Genomic DNA, 21,939 nt, shown 5'->3' with positions numbered 1-21,939 from the left:
AAAGTGTGTAGTCATATCATTAGCTCATCTGATCCTCACGATAACACTATGAGAAAGGCAAAAGGAAAACACCTTTCAGTAGTTCAGCTCTTTGTGACTCAAGGAAAATATATTTAAGGATGTGCTTTTATGTTATCATTTAAAGTCTAGGCCATTTAATTATACTTACGATATTACCCACTTAACATATGCAGAGGATTTACTTATTACTGAAGGCAGAATATACTTTATGTAAAAAGATTATGGTTATGAGCTAAACATTTAACATATTGAAAGCTTTTTGCTTTAACTATATTATGAAAATTCAATAATGAAACAGAAAGAAATAATTGCCCTTTGAAATTTGTCTGGAATAAAATTAATACTGTATATTATACCCAGTATTACTTTTCCCAGTTTGGTTTTAACTAAGAAGGGCACCTTCTACAATCTCTGAAGAGGAATCCTTTTACTTTCCGGTAGTCTTTACCATCAGGGTATGTTTCATTATACTCAAACTAAATGACTTTGGCTCAAGAACAATCATATTTCCTTTACTACTCTAAGTAGCTCCCGGCCACCAGAGTGTCCATGACCTTATGTAAGTGTTTACATGGTCAACCTTTTTTTGTCTCTTAGCACTACTACAATCCAGCTATTCGAATTTAAGTTTTTCCCCCTTTCTATGTACAAAAAGATGCTTCTCCATATAATCAGATAAAAATTGTCCTTCTTCATTTATCTAGTGCAGCAATAAAAAGATCAATTAAAATGAAGATTCAGAGCTGGCAAAAAGCCTCAATGTCATTTGTTCTAATCTGAGAGATAACACAGTTAATCCCTTGCCTGTGAGAAGCATGACCATTTTGCATATAATTAAAGGGTAATATTTTAAGTGCTAAAAGGAAAACAGAGTCTAAGGACTATTAATTTTAAGAGGTTTTATTGTAGAGGAAGGGTTGTCTTCTGAATGTTTCCTACAATTACAAAACATATCTTCACAGTGAATAAAGATTAACATGAAGTTCCTGGATAAAACAGATAAAATACAAAAAAGTATCCCATGGGACATGAATACTCAACTTTCACTTTTTTTTTTACCACTTATATGTGAAAAAACAATATCTGGGGCTGACAGCAAAGCACAATCTCAATACCATTTCCAGTTACGAGATAGATACGAAGATGGCTGGCAAGATGAAAAAAATCAGTGATGGGGATATAAGCTCTTGCATCTTGTCAGAGACCAGAAAAGAGCTTACTGCCTTATGTGATACATCAGTCAGACACGAAGACAGGGCCACAAGCATGAATTTTTCCTACAGTCCATCCGTTTTATGGGATTGTCCCAGAAAAAGTGTAGATCCAGCCAGTGGGCAAGGTTTACCTTAAACAGAATGAAACAACATCTCTTTCAGCGTGGAAACAGAAGAGGAGGTGATCAATTCTAGAGGGTCACAGAATGCTTAGAAATGAAAAATGATTAGGTTTGTGTCTCTTGAGCAATCAGTATGTGAAATTCCCCAAGATCTTAAATTTTCCAGATAAACTGACAGTAAATAAGGTCCTGGAGACCGTCAGTACCACAGATTAAGAAACTGATTATTCATATCTACTTATCATTTTAGCTGCAGAATTCTAAGAATAGCTGACAAAATATTAACACATTAAAGAATGAACCAAAAGAAAATTTGGGGAACAAAGTAAGTGGTCTAATTATAGAAGAATATTAAATAAATTACTGTACATTCATAAAATGGATAGTGTGCAGCCATTCATGTTTTCTTGAAGAATATCCAAGGAGAGGGCAAGGGTTGACAACATACTGCGAAATGACAAGTAAGGTTATAAAATGGTATGTTCTATATGCTCTCTATTTTAGAAAAAAGTATGAAAAAGACTGGGAGAACATATACAAAAATACTAACAAAAGTTACCCTTGCTAGTGAGAATTTAATGTCTTCACATTTTTTTCTTTTCCAAATGAAAAGGGGATAAAACAAGGGGAAATTCTTATTTTCATAAAGAGTCAGTGAGTATATTCTGATCTCTTTGTCCCAATATTTTAATAATACAAAATGAAAAACTGAAATATATTTAGTGTCATTTAGCACTTGCATTAACAATTATTTTTGAGTTATAAAACCAATAGTTCTTTCAAATTTAGCTTCCTTATACTTTCTGCCAAATCACACAAGAGCAATGTATTTTTAAAAATATATTGACATGAACTTTTATCCAAGGTTGTAGTCTTCCATGTAGTGTTCTTCATACATCATCGCATCTAGAAAATGAACTTCATATGCTTGATTCCATAAGTTTTGAAGAAAACCATGATAATGAGTGCCCACAATCCCAGAATAAAACCCCCAGGAGGATGCCAATCTTTCAGCTTTGGTTTCTGCAAAACAAGGATGACATTATAAATTTAACAACAGGTAAATAAGTCAACAATAGATAAAATAAATACTGATGGAAAATAGGAAATTCACAGGTTGTACTTTCAGGGGAGTAATTTAGACAAATTAAATGTACTGTCAGCGTTCCCTATCTGCAGGTTCCACACACATATTCAACCAAATGTGGAATGAAAATATTGGGGAAAAAAATTCCAGAAAGCTCCAAAAAGCAATTTTAAATTTGACACATACCAGAAACTATTTACACAGGACTTACATTATATTTACAACTATTTACATAGCGCTTACATTGTATTAGGTATTATAAGTAATCTAGAGATGATTTAAAGTGTCTAGGGAGGACGTCTTAGGCTATGTGCGAACACTACACCATTCTATATAAGGGACTTGAGCATCCACGGACTTTGGTATCTGCAGGGGTCCTGGAACCAGTCCTGGAGGACTGTATTTGGATAGCAACAATGGTAAAGACTTGAAACAGGGTAAATAACTCAAAGTGGTTCTTACAAAGATCAGTTTCAAATGACATTTTGTTCCCTCAAAGGGGCCTTCCTTGACTACCCTATCCAATATCTCTTTTCACCCAAGTTATTCAGTAGCCTAACAGTCCTTTTTCAGTTTGAATTTATAGTCATTAGTTTGTTTTACTTGTCTCTCCTATTAGAGGATGACTCTCTATGAGAGTCATCTTGTTATAGTCCTAGCACCTACCTGCCACAGTGCCTGGCATATAGGAGACACTATATTATACCGAGTAAATTGGTGGAAAAACAATGCTACCTGATTCCATTTATTCAGATATTCAACAAATATTTGGGGGGGCCAGTGAGTTTGGTCATATTACTCCCTTGAGGTAGAATGCTCCTTATTCTATTCTTCCTATTCAAAGCTCACTAACTCAGGGTTTCCCTGGTGGTGCAGTGGTTGAGAGTCCGCCTGCTGATGCAGGGAACGCGGGTTCGTGCCCCGGTCCGGGAGGATCCCACATGCCGCGGAGCGGCTGGGCCCGTGAGCCATGGCCGCTGAGCTTGTGCGTCCGGAGCCTGTGCTCCGCAACGGGAGAGGCCGCAACGGTGAGAGACCCGCGTACCGCAAAAAAAAAAAAAAAGGCTCACTAACTCAAATGCCAACTCCTCCAGATTTTCCTGGATGATAAATTCTTTTCTTTGAATCTGTAGCCCCTTCTACTTTTACTCCTATCTACTATTATAATTACCTTTATCATTTGTCTCCCTGCAAACTTCCAGGGACAAGGTCTGGCTGAGTCCATTTTACATGCCCTTTTCCACTCCTTACCCTTCAACATCCAGCCAAGTGTCTTGTGTGTTTCTTTGCCCAGCAAAGAAAGGCAGACCAGTCTTCCCCATTTAGTTGTCATTTCAACAGCTACATTATGATCCTGAAACTGAAGGCCCGTGACTACGATCTCTTTATGAGTTCTACTTCCTGAATTACTAGCCAAGATTGTAAGGATAGTTATAAGAATCCTATTTTAGAATAGACTAAAGTGAAAAGAAACTGTAATCTGAAATTTGCTTTAGTCACCATGTAAACTAGATCCCAGAAAGGCTCATAAATCTCTTAGAGGTTTCCACATCTTATACTTTGGTTTTTCCCCTACATAACCAGGACACCTAATGCTCTTCACTCAATCCTCAGATCATCACATGGAAAGGAAGGAAGGAGGGAGGGAGGGAGGCTGTTATCATTTCTTGTCAGGATTACTGAAATAGTTTCCTAACTAGTTTCTCTTCCTCCAAGGTTCCCTATTTTCCATCTGTCAACCATAGTGCTGCTAGACACATCTTTCCAAAATACAAATATATATCTGTATAATATATATTTGCCATATATAATGTATGCATTTAGGTATTGTTTGCCTTGAGCATATATTACTTTTGTTATTTAAGAAATTAAATAAATAATTTACAAACCAAGGCATGTTGTGGTGTGGTTCAAAGAGCATGGGATTTAGCATCAACTGCCTTGGATTCAAAGTTTAGTTTTAATGCTTAAAGCCTGCCAAGCCACTACTCCACTCTGAATTTCTGAATCTGTAAAATTAGGGCATAGTAACACATACTCCTAGGAATGAATAAATGCATAGTTACTGCAATGATGTAGTTTTGAAAACGTATCCTATAATTACACGTTCCTACCTAGAAAAGTAATAATATGAAACTCAAAGTACTTTTTAGATGACTTTCATTTGTGTTTGCCAGTTATGAGGAACAATGTTTGAAAAAAAATATGATTTTTAAAATTTTAATTTGTATAACTTTCATCAATTCAAAATTAACTTATCAAACTAACAGAAGAGAAATCCACCTTAATATTTTCATCTGGATCAATAATGCTAGAGTTTTAGGAGTTTTTAATCAAATGCTTAATATGAACTGAACTGACAATGTTGTTTACAGTGGTTACATTCCACTCTCACTGCCATGTCTACTCTCACCCTCCACCACTCATTCCAGAAAACTCCCCAAACACCCCAAGGATTAAGCCCAATGTTTCCTCATGTTACTTTCTACTCAAGTCTACAATGGCTTCTGATCATGTGTGATGATGATGATGACAAAAGTACCTTCCCTCTAGTATCTTACAAGATGATAAGCTCAGTGGTTCTCAAACCATTTCAGATGGTTTATAAGCTCTTGGAACGTTGTGCAACATTGTGAAAAATCTTAATTCCAGTGGAAAATCTATAATAATTAATATAAAACATAGTTATATTAAAGATAGGTAATGTAAGTATCACAAACATGTGACATGAAAAAACAAGTGAGTGAACTAAACATGATTAACTATTGCTCAGTTTTTGTCCTGTTTATTTTCTACTAGTCAAACATTGGTAGTTCATACCATTACGTCTTAAACTTAGCAGCCAGAAATAGTTGCCAGAGATAAGACAACTATAGCTTCTTTAGAAGATGTGTTATTCCAAAAACTGTTTCAGAGAATTCTGGAGGCATTGCTGCCTGATTCTTTAGCCAAACATGTCCCACATTTAGACCACCGATGCCTAGGACAAGAGAGAAAAGCAAAATGCTAGAGCTGTGGTTTGCCAACAGCAAACTTTGAAAGCAATAATGGAGGACTAGGAAATATATGTTATTACTCCAAAATTATTATGGAGTGATGTATTTATTCATATTACAACACTGTACAAGCTAACAAAAGTAGCAAACCTCACCCTTTAAAAAACTATTATTTGCGGTTGCTATATTTTTTATTGGATATTCATTACATATATTTGATTAACAAAAAATGGAAAATGAATGATTAATTACAGTTTGGACTCTTAGCTTAGCATGGCATCCACGTAGAACCCTGCCAGTGCAGCTTCTGCCATCTTCTCAGGAAAGGCACAGAAAAAGGCACAGAAAGAGACAAGAGTTCACTCTACCAAAATTAATTTAACCTCTGATAAGAACCCTCAATTTCACTATCTGTAAGTCCAGAAACCAGGTCTAAAAACAAATTAATGGTGGCCCAGTTTTCTGAATAGTACACAGGGTACAAAGGATTGCTTTGCTCTGTGAAATACAGTAATTCTGTCAGCTGAGAAAGGGACTTTAGTTCTCTCCCTTTTTCTGCCTGCTGTTTAAGAGAAACAGTGTTGCCGTAGTAGAGGATGGCTTTATGAGGCAGCCAAAGTAGTGCAACTCATTCCCAACTGACCAGTGGCACACTTCTTCCTACATCCATTTAAGTACAATTCCTAGTAAAGAGCATGTCAGAAGGTAGGGTTTACTGCATCTAAGAATGGTTTACTGGGCTTCCCTGGTGGCGCAGTGGTTGAGAGTCTGCCTGCCGATGCAGAGGACACGGGTTCACGCCCCGGTCCGGGAAGATCCCACGTGCCGCGGAGCGGCTAGGCCCGTGAGCCATGGCCGCTGAGCCTGTGCATCCGGAGCCTGTGCTCCGCAATGGGAGAGGCCACAACAGTGAGAGACCCGCGTACCGCAAAAAAAAAAAAAAAAAAAAAAAAAAAAAGAATGGTTTACTGCATCTAAGAAGGCTCAATATCCAAATGAAAATCTCTACAAAGAAGGGAAAATACAGGAAAAATTCTTTTAATAACATATGTTAAGAAATATGTTTTTTCCACATACGTCACCTTTTTAAACTGTCCAAAAACCAGGCATACATAGCATGGTAGCAGATGATCCTAGTTTAGTTTAGCAAAACCACATTTGATGACTGGCTGCCAGTCACTGGGGAATATCTAACAACTATTCTTCAGATGAGGATCTGAAAAGGCATTCAAATCTAAGTAGACAGTGAGAAACGTCCACATGCTCTGTTGGCAAATACTAACAGAACTCTAAGAAAAAGGGAAAAAAACATGGTGAGGTCCATGAGTAAAAATACTCCCACACATGAAGAAGAAATATCCTGAAGACACAGAGAACATATCTCTGAATAGATTTAATAAAGAACAAAAAGATAATTTTAGAAAAATTTTATTTGACATGGACTTGAATAAAAATGCACAAGAAGCCAAAACCAAATGAATAGTATAAGAGAAAAATAATACAAGATACAAGGACAATAGGTTGAGATAAAAAGGGCACTGATACAATTTGTAACAGCAAAATTAGAATCTATATTGACGATAAAGATAGTGTCTGAAGCACATCTCTGAGTCCTTCATTCACCAAACTGTGGTAGACTGATGGCAAAAAAAATGGTCCCAATTCCCCATACTTCCCTGTGTCCATACCCTTTGGAATATGTTGCTTTATGGCAGCTCTCATCAACAGGTAGACTCTATGTCCTTCTTCTGTGAATCAGCTGGCCTTGTGACTTCTTCTGGCCAACAGAACGGAACAAAAGCAACAGTGTCCTAATTCCAACGCTAGCCTCAAGAGGCTTTCTTTGCCTGCTTCTGCTCTCTCTTAGACCTCTGCTACCACCATGAGAAAAAACCTAGGCAAGGATTCTGGAGGTACAGACACCATACGGAGAAGAACTCAAGTCTTCCAGTCAGCAACTAGCCAACTTCCAGAAGCAGAATCGCCTAACCACCCCAAGGTTGACCACAGACTCATGAGGGAGCCCAGCTAAGAATAGAATTGCCCAGCTAAACTCAGCCTAAATCACCAACCTTCAGAATTATGAGCCAAATAAATGGTTGATGCTCTAAGCTACTAAGTTTTGGAGTAGTTTGTTATCCATCAAAAGCTATGGAATACATCCACTGAGGTGACAATCAATATAGAAGGAAAAACCCTGATCCTTTATTATCATAAGAAAATAAAGTTTCCATCTACATACTTGTAGCTTCAGGTTTCTGCAACAATGGTATATATAAAAACAGTATGAAGGGCAGCTAAGCAACTCCTTGTTGACCATGAACTTGGTTGAAGTGAGGGAGGTCTGTCAAGATAATCCCCTTGGGTCCTCCTAGAATAAGAAATCCAGCCCCATTCACTCATCTGGGCTAAATTTCACAAAGTAATGACTTCAACAAACACCTGTCACACCTGAACAGTATGTATAGCCAGACTCTGAAGAAGTCACACTATAGTGTCTTCTAGAGGTAAATTTTGTGAATGTTCTTTGCTACCCATCCCTCACTTTAAGGGAGCTGCAGTTATGCTCACTTCTAGCTCTCTCTTGTAGTCTTCTTGGAAAGAGGCTGACTCCACTTGCCACCATGCTAGGAATTGCTCCTGAGGAGACAAAGTGGGGGAATCTAGAGGCTAACTCACCTCGCTTCTCTCTAGCCTTCCCCCTCCAAACTACAATCTCTTTTTTTTTTACCGTTTTATTTATTTTTTAATTTATTTTAAATTTATTTTTGGCTGCGTTGGGTCTTCATTGCTGTGTGCACGCTTTCTCTAGTTGCGGCGAGTGGGGGCTACTCTTCCTTGAGGTGCGCAGGCTTCTCATTGCGGTGGCTTCTCTTGTTGTGGAGCACGGGCTCCAGGCGTGCAGGCTTCAGTAGCTGTGGAGCGTGGGCTCAGTAGTTGTGCCTCGTGGACTCTAGAGCGCAGGCTCAGTAGTTGTGGCGCACGGGCTTAGTTGCTCCGCGGCATGTGGTATCTTCCCAGACCAGGGCTCAAACCCGTGTCCCCTGCATTGGCAGGCAGATTCCTAACCACTGCACCACCAAGTACGTCCCTGAAATCTCAAGTCCAGTTCCTTTCCTTTTGAAGTTAGTTAGCAATTAGTATTAATCAGATGTTGCCCCCCAACCCAACCCTCTGCTAGAGAAATGAATACCTCCCAGAGTCTTGATGTATCTTACACATGGTAAATTTGCAAAGCAACTAATCTAACCTAGAATAACTAAAGATGATTTGTTTTTAACTATAATTTTATTTTCAATAGAAAGTTGACCACTGGTTTTTTTTGTAACAAAAATACCCACTATTAATATTTTTAGTTAATATCACTCTAATTTCAGCCAATCCAGATATAACTTCGTGGAAGAAGTAAATTTTCATATTTGCAGATTTTATAATTAGATACAAACTCTACAAATCAACTCAGAATTATTGAGAATAAAGAGTTCAGATTTAAGATAAATATAAAAAAAAAATACCCTTCCAATGTGCCAGTAAAAATGAATCGGGGGCTTCCCTGGTGGCGCAGTGGTTGAGAGTCCGCCTGCCGATGCAGGGGACACGGGTTTGTGCCCCGGTCTGGGAAGATCCCACATGCTGCGGAGCGGCTGGGCCCGTGAGCCATGGCTGCTGAGCCTGTGCATCCGGAGCCTGTGCTCCACAACGGGAGAGGCCACAACAGTGAGAGGCCCGCGTACCGCAAAAAAAAAAACACCAACAAAAAAACACCAACAAAAAATGAATCGGAAAACAGAATAGAAAAAAACTTCATTCACAATAGCAGTAAAACACATGAAATATCCAGGAATACCCAGAGCACAAGATGTATGGTAAAAATCTGTATTACTCTATAGAAGGGTAAACAGTCCCGAATATCAAAAAGGATATGATAAAGCGAATCTATAATGCTGTTCTGATGCAAAATAGAAAAGATCAATGAAACAGAACAGAGAGTTGGCAATCAGCCCAGTATCCACAAATTTGGTATATTATAAAAGAACTATCACAAATCAATGGGCAAGGAAATATTCTTACTGGTGCTCTAACAATGGATTAACATTAAAAAAAAAATCAGTTTTGTTTCTAACCCAACACTATAAATCAAAATACACTTCACATGGTTAAGAATTAGATGTAAAAATACTAGATGTAAAAAAATTTTTTTAATTACTTTTGTAAACTGGCACCCAGGGATCCATCACAATGGTAGCTACTTTAATGGTACCAGTGGAGAGCAGTTACAAAGGAGCTCATTGTGGAGAGCAGAACACATGAGTCAAAGGGCCTGCAAGCTAAGGGACTATCAGTTGGGTGGCTACTCAGGAAGGATTTCTTGGATGAGCTGGCCCTTGAACAAGGTGTCATAGCTGAGTTGATGGAGAGGAGGAGACAACACCCAAACAGTGGCACATGGAGCAAAGTCACGGTTATGAGAAAAGCCAGGCAGTGGGAAAAGAGCGATGCTCCAGCCTAGTTAGCAGGAGGAAGGTGAAAGAAGGAGATCTGCATCTGCTTTGTTCACTGCCAAACCCCCTGGCGCTTAGGGAACCCTGATGCAAGAAACGATGCAGTTTGGGAATAGCAAGCATCAGGGCCGGGAGGTTCACTCTGTGAATGTCCAGTTGCATGCTGGGATTTGAGACAATGAGATGCCTCTGGGAGTTTACCCAGCAACCACCCACAGGTGAATATGGTAAAAGGAGATCAAATGTTGGAGAATCTACACAGTAAAGGGATTTATAAGTCTAAAAGCAATAAGTGGAAATAAAAAGAAAAGGTGGAGAGATTTTTAAAAGAACTTTTTGAAAGATCTGTATTTTACAAAGTGTATAAATCAAATTAAAAGGCAAATACATGGGAAAATATGACAGAAAGGGGAATAAATTCAGTACTTGAAGATCTCCCAAAAATCAGTAAGAAAAGACGCATGGATATATCAACAAATGTTACAGGGAAATGGAAATTCTCACAAAATAATAATTACAGATGGCTAATAAACACTTGAAAAAATGCAATTTTTTGATCATAAAAACAAGTTGAAAGTAATATATTAACTATTTCTTCCTCTTTTTAAAACTAAACTAGTAAATGTTAATAAGGATGGTCAACTTTTCAGGAAAAGTAATCTATTTACATGTTCAGAAGTCTTTAAAATGTTCATATTTTTTCATTCCTAGAATCTGTTACAGTCCTAGCTAGGATCTATAGTAAGGAATTCAGAAATGCTGACAAAGGTTTTGCACAAAGATTTTCTTATCACTGTTATTTACATAATAAAAACAGGAAACCATATAATGAGAAATACTGTACATCCACATAATTAGTCATCAAAAATGTTTTCAATTTTAATGATTTGTAAAGATGCTTATACTGTAATAATAAGAAAATAAAAGATGCAAATTGAGTATGAAATATGATCTTTATTTCTATAACAATATTCAAAGAAAGAAAATATGCTAAAGTCTGAATAATGTTTCTCTGGGGGAAGGAGGATTAGAGGTAGTTTCAAACTCTTCTCTATACTTATCTATACTTTTGAAGATATTTTCTACAATGGACATGTATTTCTTTAATTATTTTTATGGGGTAAGGGGAATATAGAGGAAAAACTTTTATTAAAAGAGTACACCTAGAATAATCTTCATATATTCATCTTTTACAAATTAGGAGATGTTCTGCAATGATACCGTTTAGTACTTGATATCCTACTTTAAGAAAAAGTAATGTGAATAGCATGACAGCAACATAATATAATAAAATACTTTTTCAGTATGTATTTAATGATATTCCTAGAGAATAACAATACTGCCAGTTTTAAAACAACTATAGGTAATATTTTAGGCATTCTACAATGATTTTACTTAAAATCAAATAAAATGTTGGTATAATTACTGCATTTTGTAGTACAGCTGCATTTGAGGTAAGTTCATATTAAAGTATAGCTTATAATTTCATTTGTGTCCATATTAGACTAATTTTATGTAGTTAAGGTACTCTACTGACTGCTATTAAATACACTCTTCTTTTTTTCTTAAACTTTCACAATAATAGCTATAATACAGAGGTGAAAAGTATACATAAAACACTGTAATGTGTCATGAGCAAACACTTAAAAGCTTAAGGGCTACCTATTATTGAAATGCCTAATATTTCAAATTAAAAAGACAGGTAGCTTAGCAACACTACACTGCCAATTGTGAACAGTGTTCGGTCTCCCCTTTCATGTTGCTAGGAGAACACTACCATAGAACTTCAAAATAATTAACAGAGAATAGATCTAAGTATTAAAATTATGTAAAAAGAAAAAACTGAGGATTTAAAAAATTGTACATGTTTATTGGGAAGCAAATGGAAATTTTACAAGGTTTCAATGAGATTCTCTTCTTAAAATATAATGAGCGTATCAGATCAGTTAAATTATTTAAGGAAAGAACAAAAAAAACCAATCTACTGAGGTGACAATTACTTTAGAAAATAATTTATTTGTTTTCAACTATTTGATCAGTTGTAGTTTATTAGTATTTCCAGTCTATCCACATCCTCTCTATAAAATATAACTTGTAGTCTTCAAAGTATACTAATAGTATAAATCAAACTGTGGTCAGCAGAATTCTAAGACAGCCCCCAAGATTCCCTCTCCCTGGTGTACATATCCTGTATAATTCCTTCCCTTTGAGAGTGGACAGGACTTGTGAATATGATGGGGTATCACTCCTTTGACTAGGTTACATTATATAGCAAAGACAAAGGGATTATGCAGATGTTATTAAGGTCCCTAAATCAGTGACTTTCAGTTAATCAAAAAGGAGATTATCCTGGGGGAAGGAGCTGACCCAATCAGGTGAGCCCTTTAAAAGAGGGTCTAGATATCAGAGACATAAGTCAAGAGAGGCAGATAGGGACTTCTTTGGTGACGCAGTGGTTAAGAATCCACCTGCCAATGCAGGGGACACGGGTTCAGGCCTGGTCTGGGAAGATCCCACGTACCGCGGAGCAACTAAGCCCGTGCGCCACAACTGCTGAGCCTGCGCTCTGGAGCCTGCGAGCCACAACTACTAAGCACACGTGGCACAACTACTGAAGCCTGGGCACCTACAGCCCGTGGTCTGCAACAAGAGAAGCCACCGCAATGAGAAGCCTGCGCACCGCAATGAAGAGCAGCCCCCGCTCGCCACAACTAGAGACAGTCCACATACAGCAACGAAGACCCAATGCAGCCAAAAATAAATAAATTTTAAAAAGAGAGAGAGAGACAGATATATTAGAAGTAGCTGAGATGCTCTCCTGTTGGTCTTTAAGAATCACACAGCCATGCTGTGGAATGGACCACAGACAGGGAATGGCAGGCAATCTCTAGGAGCTGAGGACCTGCTTCACAGTCAGTTCTATGACATGAAAAGCTGAATTCTGACAATGATCAGTACACTTGGAAGAAAATTCTGAGCCTCAGATGAGACTGCAGTCCTGGTTAACACCTTGATTGAAGCCTTGTTAGACCCTGAGCACAGGATTAAGCTAAGCTGTGCCTGGACTCCTGAGCCATGGAAACCGTGAGATAATAAATGCTTTTAAATTTCTAAATTTGTTTGTTACACACCTATAGAAAACTAATTAACAAACAAATCTTGAAATGAAACTATTTATTACATCTGATAACTGTTCCTTGAGTGGAAAACCTTATTAGGATATTAATTTTATATGTTTAAAAAAAATAAAAGAGAATGAAATATTCTAGACTAATTCCTCCTACTCTTTCATACCTATTTATTCTCTAAGACCTTGCTCAAATATCACCTCCAAGTGAAGCCTGTTCTCATATTTTGGTAAGAATTACTTTCTTCTTCTCAGGGCACTGATGATATTTGGTTTATATCTTACACTATAGTTAATTTACAGGTGTGATTCTGCTGCATTTTGATCTGTTTGTGATACCTTATCGATTTCTGAACCTTATCAAGGTCTCATAAACTTTGAATACAATAATCAATTTGTCTTAGTTATATATTATTTTCTTCTTGAAAATAAGAAATGTAAAATATTCAAATATAAATATTAAGTACCAATTTACATCTTGGTTTTATGACTTAAGGAAAAAAATAAGAACTGCATTAATCAAATAACGATACAGTCTCTTTCAAGACTCCCTAGTGAGAAGTTAAAAAAATATTCATTTAAAAATGTGTAAAACAATTTGAAGTTTGAAATAAATGAATCTACTTTTTAGTTCTTAACTAAGAGAATTAACCCACTGTTCCCACAAATACATAATAAAGTTTCATTTATCAATAGTATCTATCTGTGTCTGTTAAGAGGTAATCAGGGTTTTGCTTCTGCCTATGTAGGATTAAATGCTATAGGAATTATCTGCCATTCTGAACAACTAGATAATCATTCAAAAAGTAAGAAACAATGGTTTTCAGATACTGGACAATTTGCAGCAGTTTTCTGATCCTTGGAAGAATGGAGACAAATAAGATGAGTCTTTCAATTGCCCAAGCTTATTGCCTGGAGGCCATTTCCAAGCTGCAGCACAAGAAAAGAAACCCCAACGGAGTCAGGCAGTATTGAAGAGTTGAAGAGACACAGATTAGAATTCAGGGAGGTTCTGTTGGCTAGAATTTTCAGGGTAGACTATTGGAGAAGAGTGGGCTCCACAGAGAGCTCCAGAGAACTGCAGAGGGATTTCCTTAAATCTGTGGCAGAGTTCTAATCTGTGCACGTATAACAAGAAGATTGTACAGAAAAACAAAACAACACACCAAAAACAACAGGCCAAACAATTCCCAATACTCATAATATGCAGAGCACCCTGTCCCAGCTTATAGTGGGGCTAAATCAGAATAAATCAGAGACAGTGGGGCTATCTCCAACCCCCCAAAAAAGACTACTCTGGACCTGCCTAAAACAACTTAAAAGCAATCCTTAGCAGAATCAATCTGATCCTAGAACAAAATCCAACACTCGCTACCTGAATAAAACAAAAATCCAAAATGCAACAGCCAACAACAACAAAAAATTAAAATAGCTAGCATCCAATTTTTAAAAAAGACATGGGAAGGAGGAAAATATCAGCCAAAGACAAGAGAAAAATTAATCAATTGAAATAGACACATAAATGAAAAAGATGATGGATTTAGTAGACAGGGATCTTAGGACAGCTATTATAAATTGGATGTAAAGGAAAACATGAACATATGAGGAGAGAAATATAATATTTAAGTAAGACCCATTATAGGATTTCTAGAGATGAAAAATATATGTAAAATGAAAGATACACTGGATGAAATTAACAGTAGATTAGACACTACAGAAGAATTAACAGAGAATTATTAAGATAGCAATAGAAGTACTCAAAATGAAGGACAGAAAGAGAAAAGAATAAACAGAGCCTAAGATATGTCTACTGTGGGCATAATATTAAGCAAGATCACATTCATGCAACTGGAGTCCTAAGTAGGGAGGGACAAAAGTATGTAAAACTAACAATGAGTGACATTTTTTCCAGATTTCATAAAAACTATAAACCACCAAATCCACAAAGCTCAACACCAACATAAGAAACATAGAGAAAGCCACACAAAGGAACATCATAATCAAAACGCTGAAAAACAGTGATTGATAGAGAGAACACCTTAAAAGAGGTCAGATAAAAAGAGATTTGTCCTTACAGAGCAGAGTTCAACAAACTACAGCAGATGAGCCAGTCACATGATTTTACAAATAAAGTTTTATGAGAACACAGCCACACTCATTCATTTACATATTGTCTATTGCTGCTTTCACACTACACCAAAGTTCAGTAGTTGTAAAGAAGACCAGATGACCCACAAACCTAAACTATTTACTATCTGGTCCTTTAAGAAAAAGTGTATTGACCCCTGCTACAGAGGAACAAAGGTAAGAATGATTGAAGATGTGCTGTCAGCAACTATGGAGACAAGAAGACAATGGAAAGACATCTTTAAAGTACAGAAAGAAAACAACTGTTAACCTAGAATTCTAGGGAAAATCTGCCAAGTGAAAAAATCTTTCAAGGATGAACATGAAATAAACTTTCAGTAAAACAAAAGCTTTGAGAATTCAACGGATGTATACTGCAGCAGACCTATACTACAAGGTAGTATACCAAGTACCTATACTACAAGGTATACCTATAGCAGACCTATAATACAAGAAATGTTAAGAGAAGTTCTTCAGGCACAATGAAAATTATACCAGACGGAAATACAGACTTCCACAAATGAAAGAGAAGAGATCGAAATGATAAACTGGTAAACAAATATAAAAATATTTTCCTCATTTTAAAATTTCCTTAAAAGATAATTGACTGCTTAAAGCAAAAATGATAATAATGTATTGTGGGGTTCATAAATATGTAGGAACAAAATGTATAACAACTACAGTACAAAGGATGGAAGGGAGGAATTGAGAATATATCATTATAAAGTTCTTATGTTATACACAGAATAATATAATATTATTTAAAGTAGACTGTACTAAATTAAAGATGCATATTATAAATCCTAGAGTAACAACAACAAAGTGGATTCACTTAATAAACCAAAAGTGGAGTTAAAATGGCATCATACAAAATAATAGAAAACAGAAAAAGAAAAGGAATTGAAAACAGATGGAGCAAGTATAAAACAAACAGCAATATAGTAGATCTAAACCCAACCAGATTTAAATCCAATTTAAATACTGATAATTACATTAAGTGAAAGGATCTTAACATTCCAGTTAAAAGGCAAAGATTGTCAAGTTGAATAAAAACATAAAACTCAATGATATTCTACCTATAAGAAACTACTTTAAATTCAAAATAGATAAGTTAAAAGTATCCAAATGGAAAAAGAAAGACCATGGAAAAAGAAACCTGGGCAGGCCATATTAATGTCAGAACAAAGTAGTCTTTAGACCATTGAATATTATAGGGATAAAAAGGAACTTCTCATACAAATAAAGGGAATGATTCATCAAAAAGACATATCAATTCTAAATGTGTATGCACTTAAAGCTTCAAATACACATATCAAAAACTGAAAGAACTGAAAGGAAAAATTATAATTGTATATTTCAGCACAATCTCAGAATTAATAAGTAAAAAAATCAGTAAGAATATAGAAAATTTGAACATTATCAACAAATTTGATGTAATTGATATATTTATTTCACTCCACGCAGTGACAATAGAATACACATGCTCTATAAGCACACACGGACCATTCACCATGATAGACCAATTTCTGGTCTATAACACATGTCTCAATAAATTTAAAAGGGTTGAAATCACACAGAGTACTCCACACAGTGGAAATTCAACTAGAAATCAGTAACAGAAAAGATAAATTGGGAAAATCTTCAAGTACTTGGAAATTAAAGAATACATTTCTGAATAACCCAAGAAGAAACCACAAGGGATATTAAAAAATATTTTGAACTGAATAAAAATGAAAATATACTTGTCAACTGAAAAGAATGCAAAGCCTAAAAACTGAAAATTATGTTTTATTCGGCAGACTTACTAAGGACTTAAGCCTGGGATACAGCCTCTTAGACAGCTCAGAGGGACTGCTCCAAAGAGGCAGGGTAGGAGCCAGAATGTATCAGGATATATAGCAGTTTTTGAAAAAAAAAAGAAAAAGAAACAAACCCAGGGGTCCAACATCAAAAGATTACTTACTGCTAGTTATATTTAAAAAAACAGACATCTCAAGTTAATGAATTTAGCACTTTTCTATGTATGGAAAGATTCAAGAGTCTGGGCTTACTGAAATTATTCCTTTGAAATACACCTTAACTATCTAGCGCCAGTACCCTGTTTTTCTCCGTCCTGAGTTCCCCTCAGGGTGCACTGTCAGGGGTGGCTGCAGGGGCTGAGGGCTTGATGGTGGGCAGCCTGTTTACCGAAATGGCAGGCAACATTCTTTATTCGTACACTTCAAAATGTGGGGGATGTCCATAAAACATGCTTACAGAGATATGTATAGCTTTATGTGCTTATATTAGAAAAGAAGAAATTTCTAAAATCAGTAATCTAAGATTCCACCTGAAGAAATCTGAAAAAGAGCAAATGAAACCCAAGTAAGCAGAAAAAAGAAAATTAAAAAGTGAAATTCAATAAAAGACAAAACAAAACAAAAAAAAAGAGAAAAATATCAACAACCCAAAACTGCTTCTTTGAAAGTTCAATAAAATTGATAAACTTCTGACAAAACTGATTAAAAGAAAAAAAGAGAGAATAGTGAAAGAGGGAATATCACTATAGATTACACAGACATTCGAAAGGTAATAAGAGGATATAAAAAGAACTTTATGGCAATAAATTTGACAAGTTATACCTTGCAAGATACAAATTACCATATTATCCAATTTTAAGTCAGAGTTAAAAGGACACATATTTCTGTAGAGTCTACAAAAATTTCCACATCTCTAACTGATTTGGAAAGGAGAGAATCTAGAAAGAGGAAAGGGATTTCCAGTCAGCCTGTAAAACAAGAGATCTGTACTGATAAGAATGCCTGAGGGAAGAACCCAAGAGAGTCAAACAGAAACTGCAGATGATAATGGTTAACACTTTTTAAATGTTTATCATATGCCATGCATTATTTTAAGAATTTTAAATGTGTCAATGCATTGCCTTTAAGGTAGATAATATTATTACCCTGTTTTATGGATAAGGAAAATTAACAATTGTTACAAAACTACCACCACTACCCATAATCATGATTATCATTTATGGAGTGCTGTACAAAGTGCTTACTCCTTTGTAAGACCTCCATATATACTAACTAATTTAATCCTTACAATAGCACTGTGACATGATTATTATTATCTTATTTCAAACATGAGAAAACTGATTGAGCAACTTGACTAGTCACAAGCTAGAAGCTTTAGTAAGTGGTTTCGCTAGGACTGAAATATGGTTTAGTCTGATTTCAAAGTCAGTGCTCTTAACCATTACAAAAATGCTACTAAACTGCAGAATTCCTCTGGGAATGGGTTCAGACTTCTCCTCCTCCAGGCAACTCCTTTAACCTCACGGATATTATGGGGCAATTAAAATAAGCACAAGACTAATGAGCTATATAGAGCACATATTGGAGACAGTTGGTATTAGGATTTAGGGGTAGAACTGGGGAAGAAAGGTTGGTATATCAACAAGAGACTAAATGGGTACAAGGCACGTGCCCAGAAATGCTGGCTCTCCTGAGTACTGCCCTCCTAGCTATTCATGATCAAGTAGCAGATACAGCACACATGGAATGCATCTTTAAATGCATCAGTCTCCACTTTACACTGGCACATGCCTGCAGTTAGAGATGTCTTTGTAACCACTGCAAATCTGATCATTTAAAGCAAGAAATACTTCCACACACATATGCTCTAATTTATATTTCTACATATAAATGGTTACATTAAAAAGTACTAGGATTTACCCTTTTTTTGTAATTCATGTAGCAAGGGATATTTAAGTGCATACTAACACTAACAGATTTAAAGATACTATCTCATCATTCTCTGCACCTTTAATGTGTATATATCTATTCCCTACACATGAAAAATGGAAGTAAAACATATTTTCCTAATAGGTTGACAGATGCTTTCAAAATTCAGAAATGCTCTTTTATTTTGAAGCTAGAAGAATCCCTTTGTACTATATTTTTTGTCTTATATTTTTCTAGATTTATTGCCAATAATAAATTCAACAAATATTTCCTCAATGCCTACTATGTAGAAGCCATTCGAGCTAAGGGGCTTGTAAATATGGTTATTCTTACTTGTAAAAGTAGTAATGTATATTAACATAGGTTCCTTTGTACTTACATTTGTAGGTCATGAAAAAGATCATTTCATTTATGTTTATACAGAAAAGTAGACAAATCCTTACTTCTTAAATAAAATTAAGGTACATGCAGTAGTTTTATAAATTAGTCATGTTTCTAAATATGAATGATTCTGAGAAAGCATTTCAAGGTTTTAGAGCAGGAATCTTTTTTCATTTCTCTATAGAGGGCTAGAGAGTAAATATCAATATTTTAGGCTTTGCAGGCCACAGAATCTTTCTTCTAAGTATTCAACTCTGCCTCAAAGTACAATATTAGCTGTAGACAATATGCAAATGAATGGGCTTGGCTATGTCCCAATAAAACTTTATTTACAAAAACAGGTGGTGGGCTGATTTGACCCATGAGCCATGGTTTGCCAACCCATGCACCATGGTTTGCCAACCCATGCTCTAAAGAATTGCTGTTGAATGGGTTCAGAACATGCTACCCCAAGCTATGCCATTCTGGCATATTATTTTGAACTGAAGGCACTTGAGAAACAGGAGGTGCAGGAACAGCTCTCTGACCTCCACCTTTCTACTGAAAAGCAGATCATAAAATTTCCTATGAGAAAGGTACCCTCTCTGTACCAGGAAGGGAAGAACATTCTCATTACTGGAGACTGGGAGTCAACACCAAAATGAATCTATACAAACCAACCTACTAAAATAACCCTTATCTTCCATTAGTTTCCCCCATATATTTTTGTAGTCATTTTCCCACAATTTACTGCCCCTCTAGCCCAAGTCCCTCTGTCTCATCACTTTCCCACAAATTTATTGTTTTTTTATTAAAGTATATAAGCTCTCAGTTCTACCTGCTTCTTTGGGTCTTCACTTTCCTTATGAAGACTCCCATATGTACATAAAAATATTAAATAAAATTTATATGTTTTTCTCCTGTTAATCTGTCTTATGTCAGTTTAATTCTCAAGCCCAGCCACAGAACCTAGGAGAGCAGAAGGAAGATTTTTCCTCCCCTAACTGTATAGTGATTTTCTTCAGTCTGTGCTTTTATATTATTTATATTGATAAACTAAATTATAAGAATAAAGCATGTCCTCAAAAGAGGATAAAATGGTGTTTCAAATCTCTGATATCTTCACAACACATATCAGTTTATTAAAGATGATTTCAAGTCCCAGAGTAAAGAAACATGTAATTTTTATTTAAGCATTTCACTAACTTATACCATGAAACCCTCTTTTTAACCTATTAACTACTAACATATTGTAGAACTAGTGCTTCAGGAACATATTACATGGGAAACTCAAGAGTTAAGCACACTTAAATCCCATGGCTACAAGTATGAATATGAATTTAAATTGTTTATAGAAATATGATATATACAAGAAATTGGGTATTTTGTGCATAGATTCCTTTTATTGCCCTGTTTGCTTGCCATTTGTACCTTTTACAGAAAAAGAATGAAACGTGCACACTCCAAAAATTTCTGATTATTTATGTATAACATCTAGTTGTGTTCCTATTAAATGAATTTTTCTACATGTATACCCCGTTTCACCAGCTTGTTCATTCAACCAAACTTAATGGATACAGGGAAAGGTGTAGTTTTGACCTATTGTCTCCTCCCCATTGTCAGTGAGTAACTAAGTGAATCCTATTGTTTCTTTATTTCAATGCATTCTCTGCCTCAATAAAAAATTATGCTCTGGGGCTTCCCTGGTGGCGCAGTCGTTGAGAGTCCGCCTGCTGATGCAGGGGACACGGGTTCGTGCCCCAGTCCGGGAAGATCCCACATACCGTGGAGCAGATGGGCCTGTGAGCCATGGCCGCTGGGCCTGCGCGTCCGGAGCCTGTGCTCCACAATGGGAGAGGCCACAGCAGTGAGAGGCCCGCGTACCGCAAAAAAAAAAAAAAAAAAAAAAAAAAAAAATTATGCTCTTAAATACATTCTCTTAAATATGGATGAGGGAAGGTGGAAACGGGAGAGGAAGAAGAGAGTCAACATTTGTCAAGAACCAACATTTGTTCAGTGTCAAGAATGTGCCAGGTGTTCTATATACACTATCTTGTAACAATTCTTCATTGAAAGTATTAACCCCATCTTTCAGATAAGAACTAGAGTAAAAGAGGTAAGTAAATCGCCCAAGGTAACAAAACTATTAATTAGCCAACCTTGGTTTGAACCTAGTCCTGACTCATTTGAAAGACCATGGTCTTTGCACTATACCACAATGTCTTCCTTAAGACATAATCTTGGAAAGTGAGGAGAAAAGTAATAACCTTTCAAATATTTGATGACGGATGGCAGATGCAACCAGGACTAGACTTGTTTTATTTAGCCTTTAGTGCTAGAACTAAAATGAAGGAGTGGAAAGTATGAGACTGTTTCCAATTAGATTTAAGAAAAATTTCCAACAGGCAGTTCAAAGAAAGAACAGGTTGCTCTGAGGAGCATGAGAGGACTTTTCCATGATTGAGTGGACAATATTTTGGCAAGATGCCATCTAAGAGATGCAAGGATTGGGTAGATTTTTAAAAGTCTAGAAGATTTTCTAACATTGAGATAACATGATTCTAAGAAAGTAGTGAGAAATCAGCACACTCTTACATTACTTTATGATTTCAAATCATGAGGAAAAGTTTCTCACTCTGATATGAAAAATGTCAA

The 21,939-nt window shown here is 36.1% G+C and overlaps 1 protein-coding gene across 2 annotated transcripts in view; it reads right to left on the bottom strand.

The window, feature by feature from the left end:
- Positions 1-905: 905 nt before the first annotated feature.
- PIGK (phosphatidylinositol glycan anchor biosynthesis class K) overlaps positions 906-21,939 on the bottom strand; it is a 140,275-nt gene continuing 119,241 nt past the window's right edge. Inside the window, exon 11 of one of the 2 annotated variants that reach the window (XM_081220120.1) lies at positions 906-2,380. In XM_081220120.1, coding sequence (XP_081076246.1) covers positions 2,264-2,380 — 117 coding nt within the window. In that variant the 3' untranslated portion in view covers positions 906-2,263. Of the gene's footprint in view, positions 2,381-3,207; positions 3,799-21,939 lie in introns of those variants that run through there. The other variant, XM_081220121.1, reaches the window with a different exon arrangement.

The sequence above is a fragment of the Mesoplodon bidens genome (genome assembly GCF_964165515.1).
Source record: "Mesoplodon bidens genome assembly, chromosome: 2".
NCBI classification, from domain to species: domain Eukaryota; kingdom Metazoa; phylum Chordata; class Mammalia; order Artiodactyla; family Ziphiidae; genus Mesoplodon; species Mesoplodon bidens.
The sequence above is the reverse complement of the archived record's forward strand: the minus strand, read 5'-3'. Positions and strand labels throughout refer to the sequence as shown.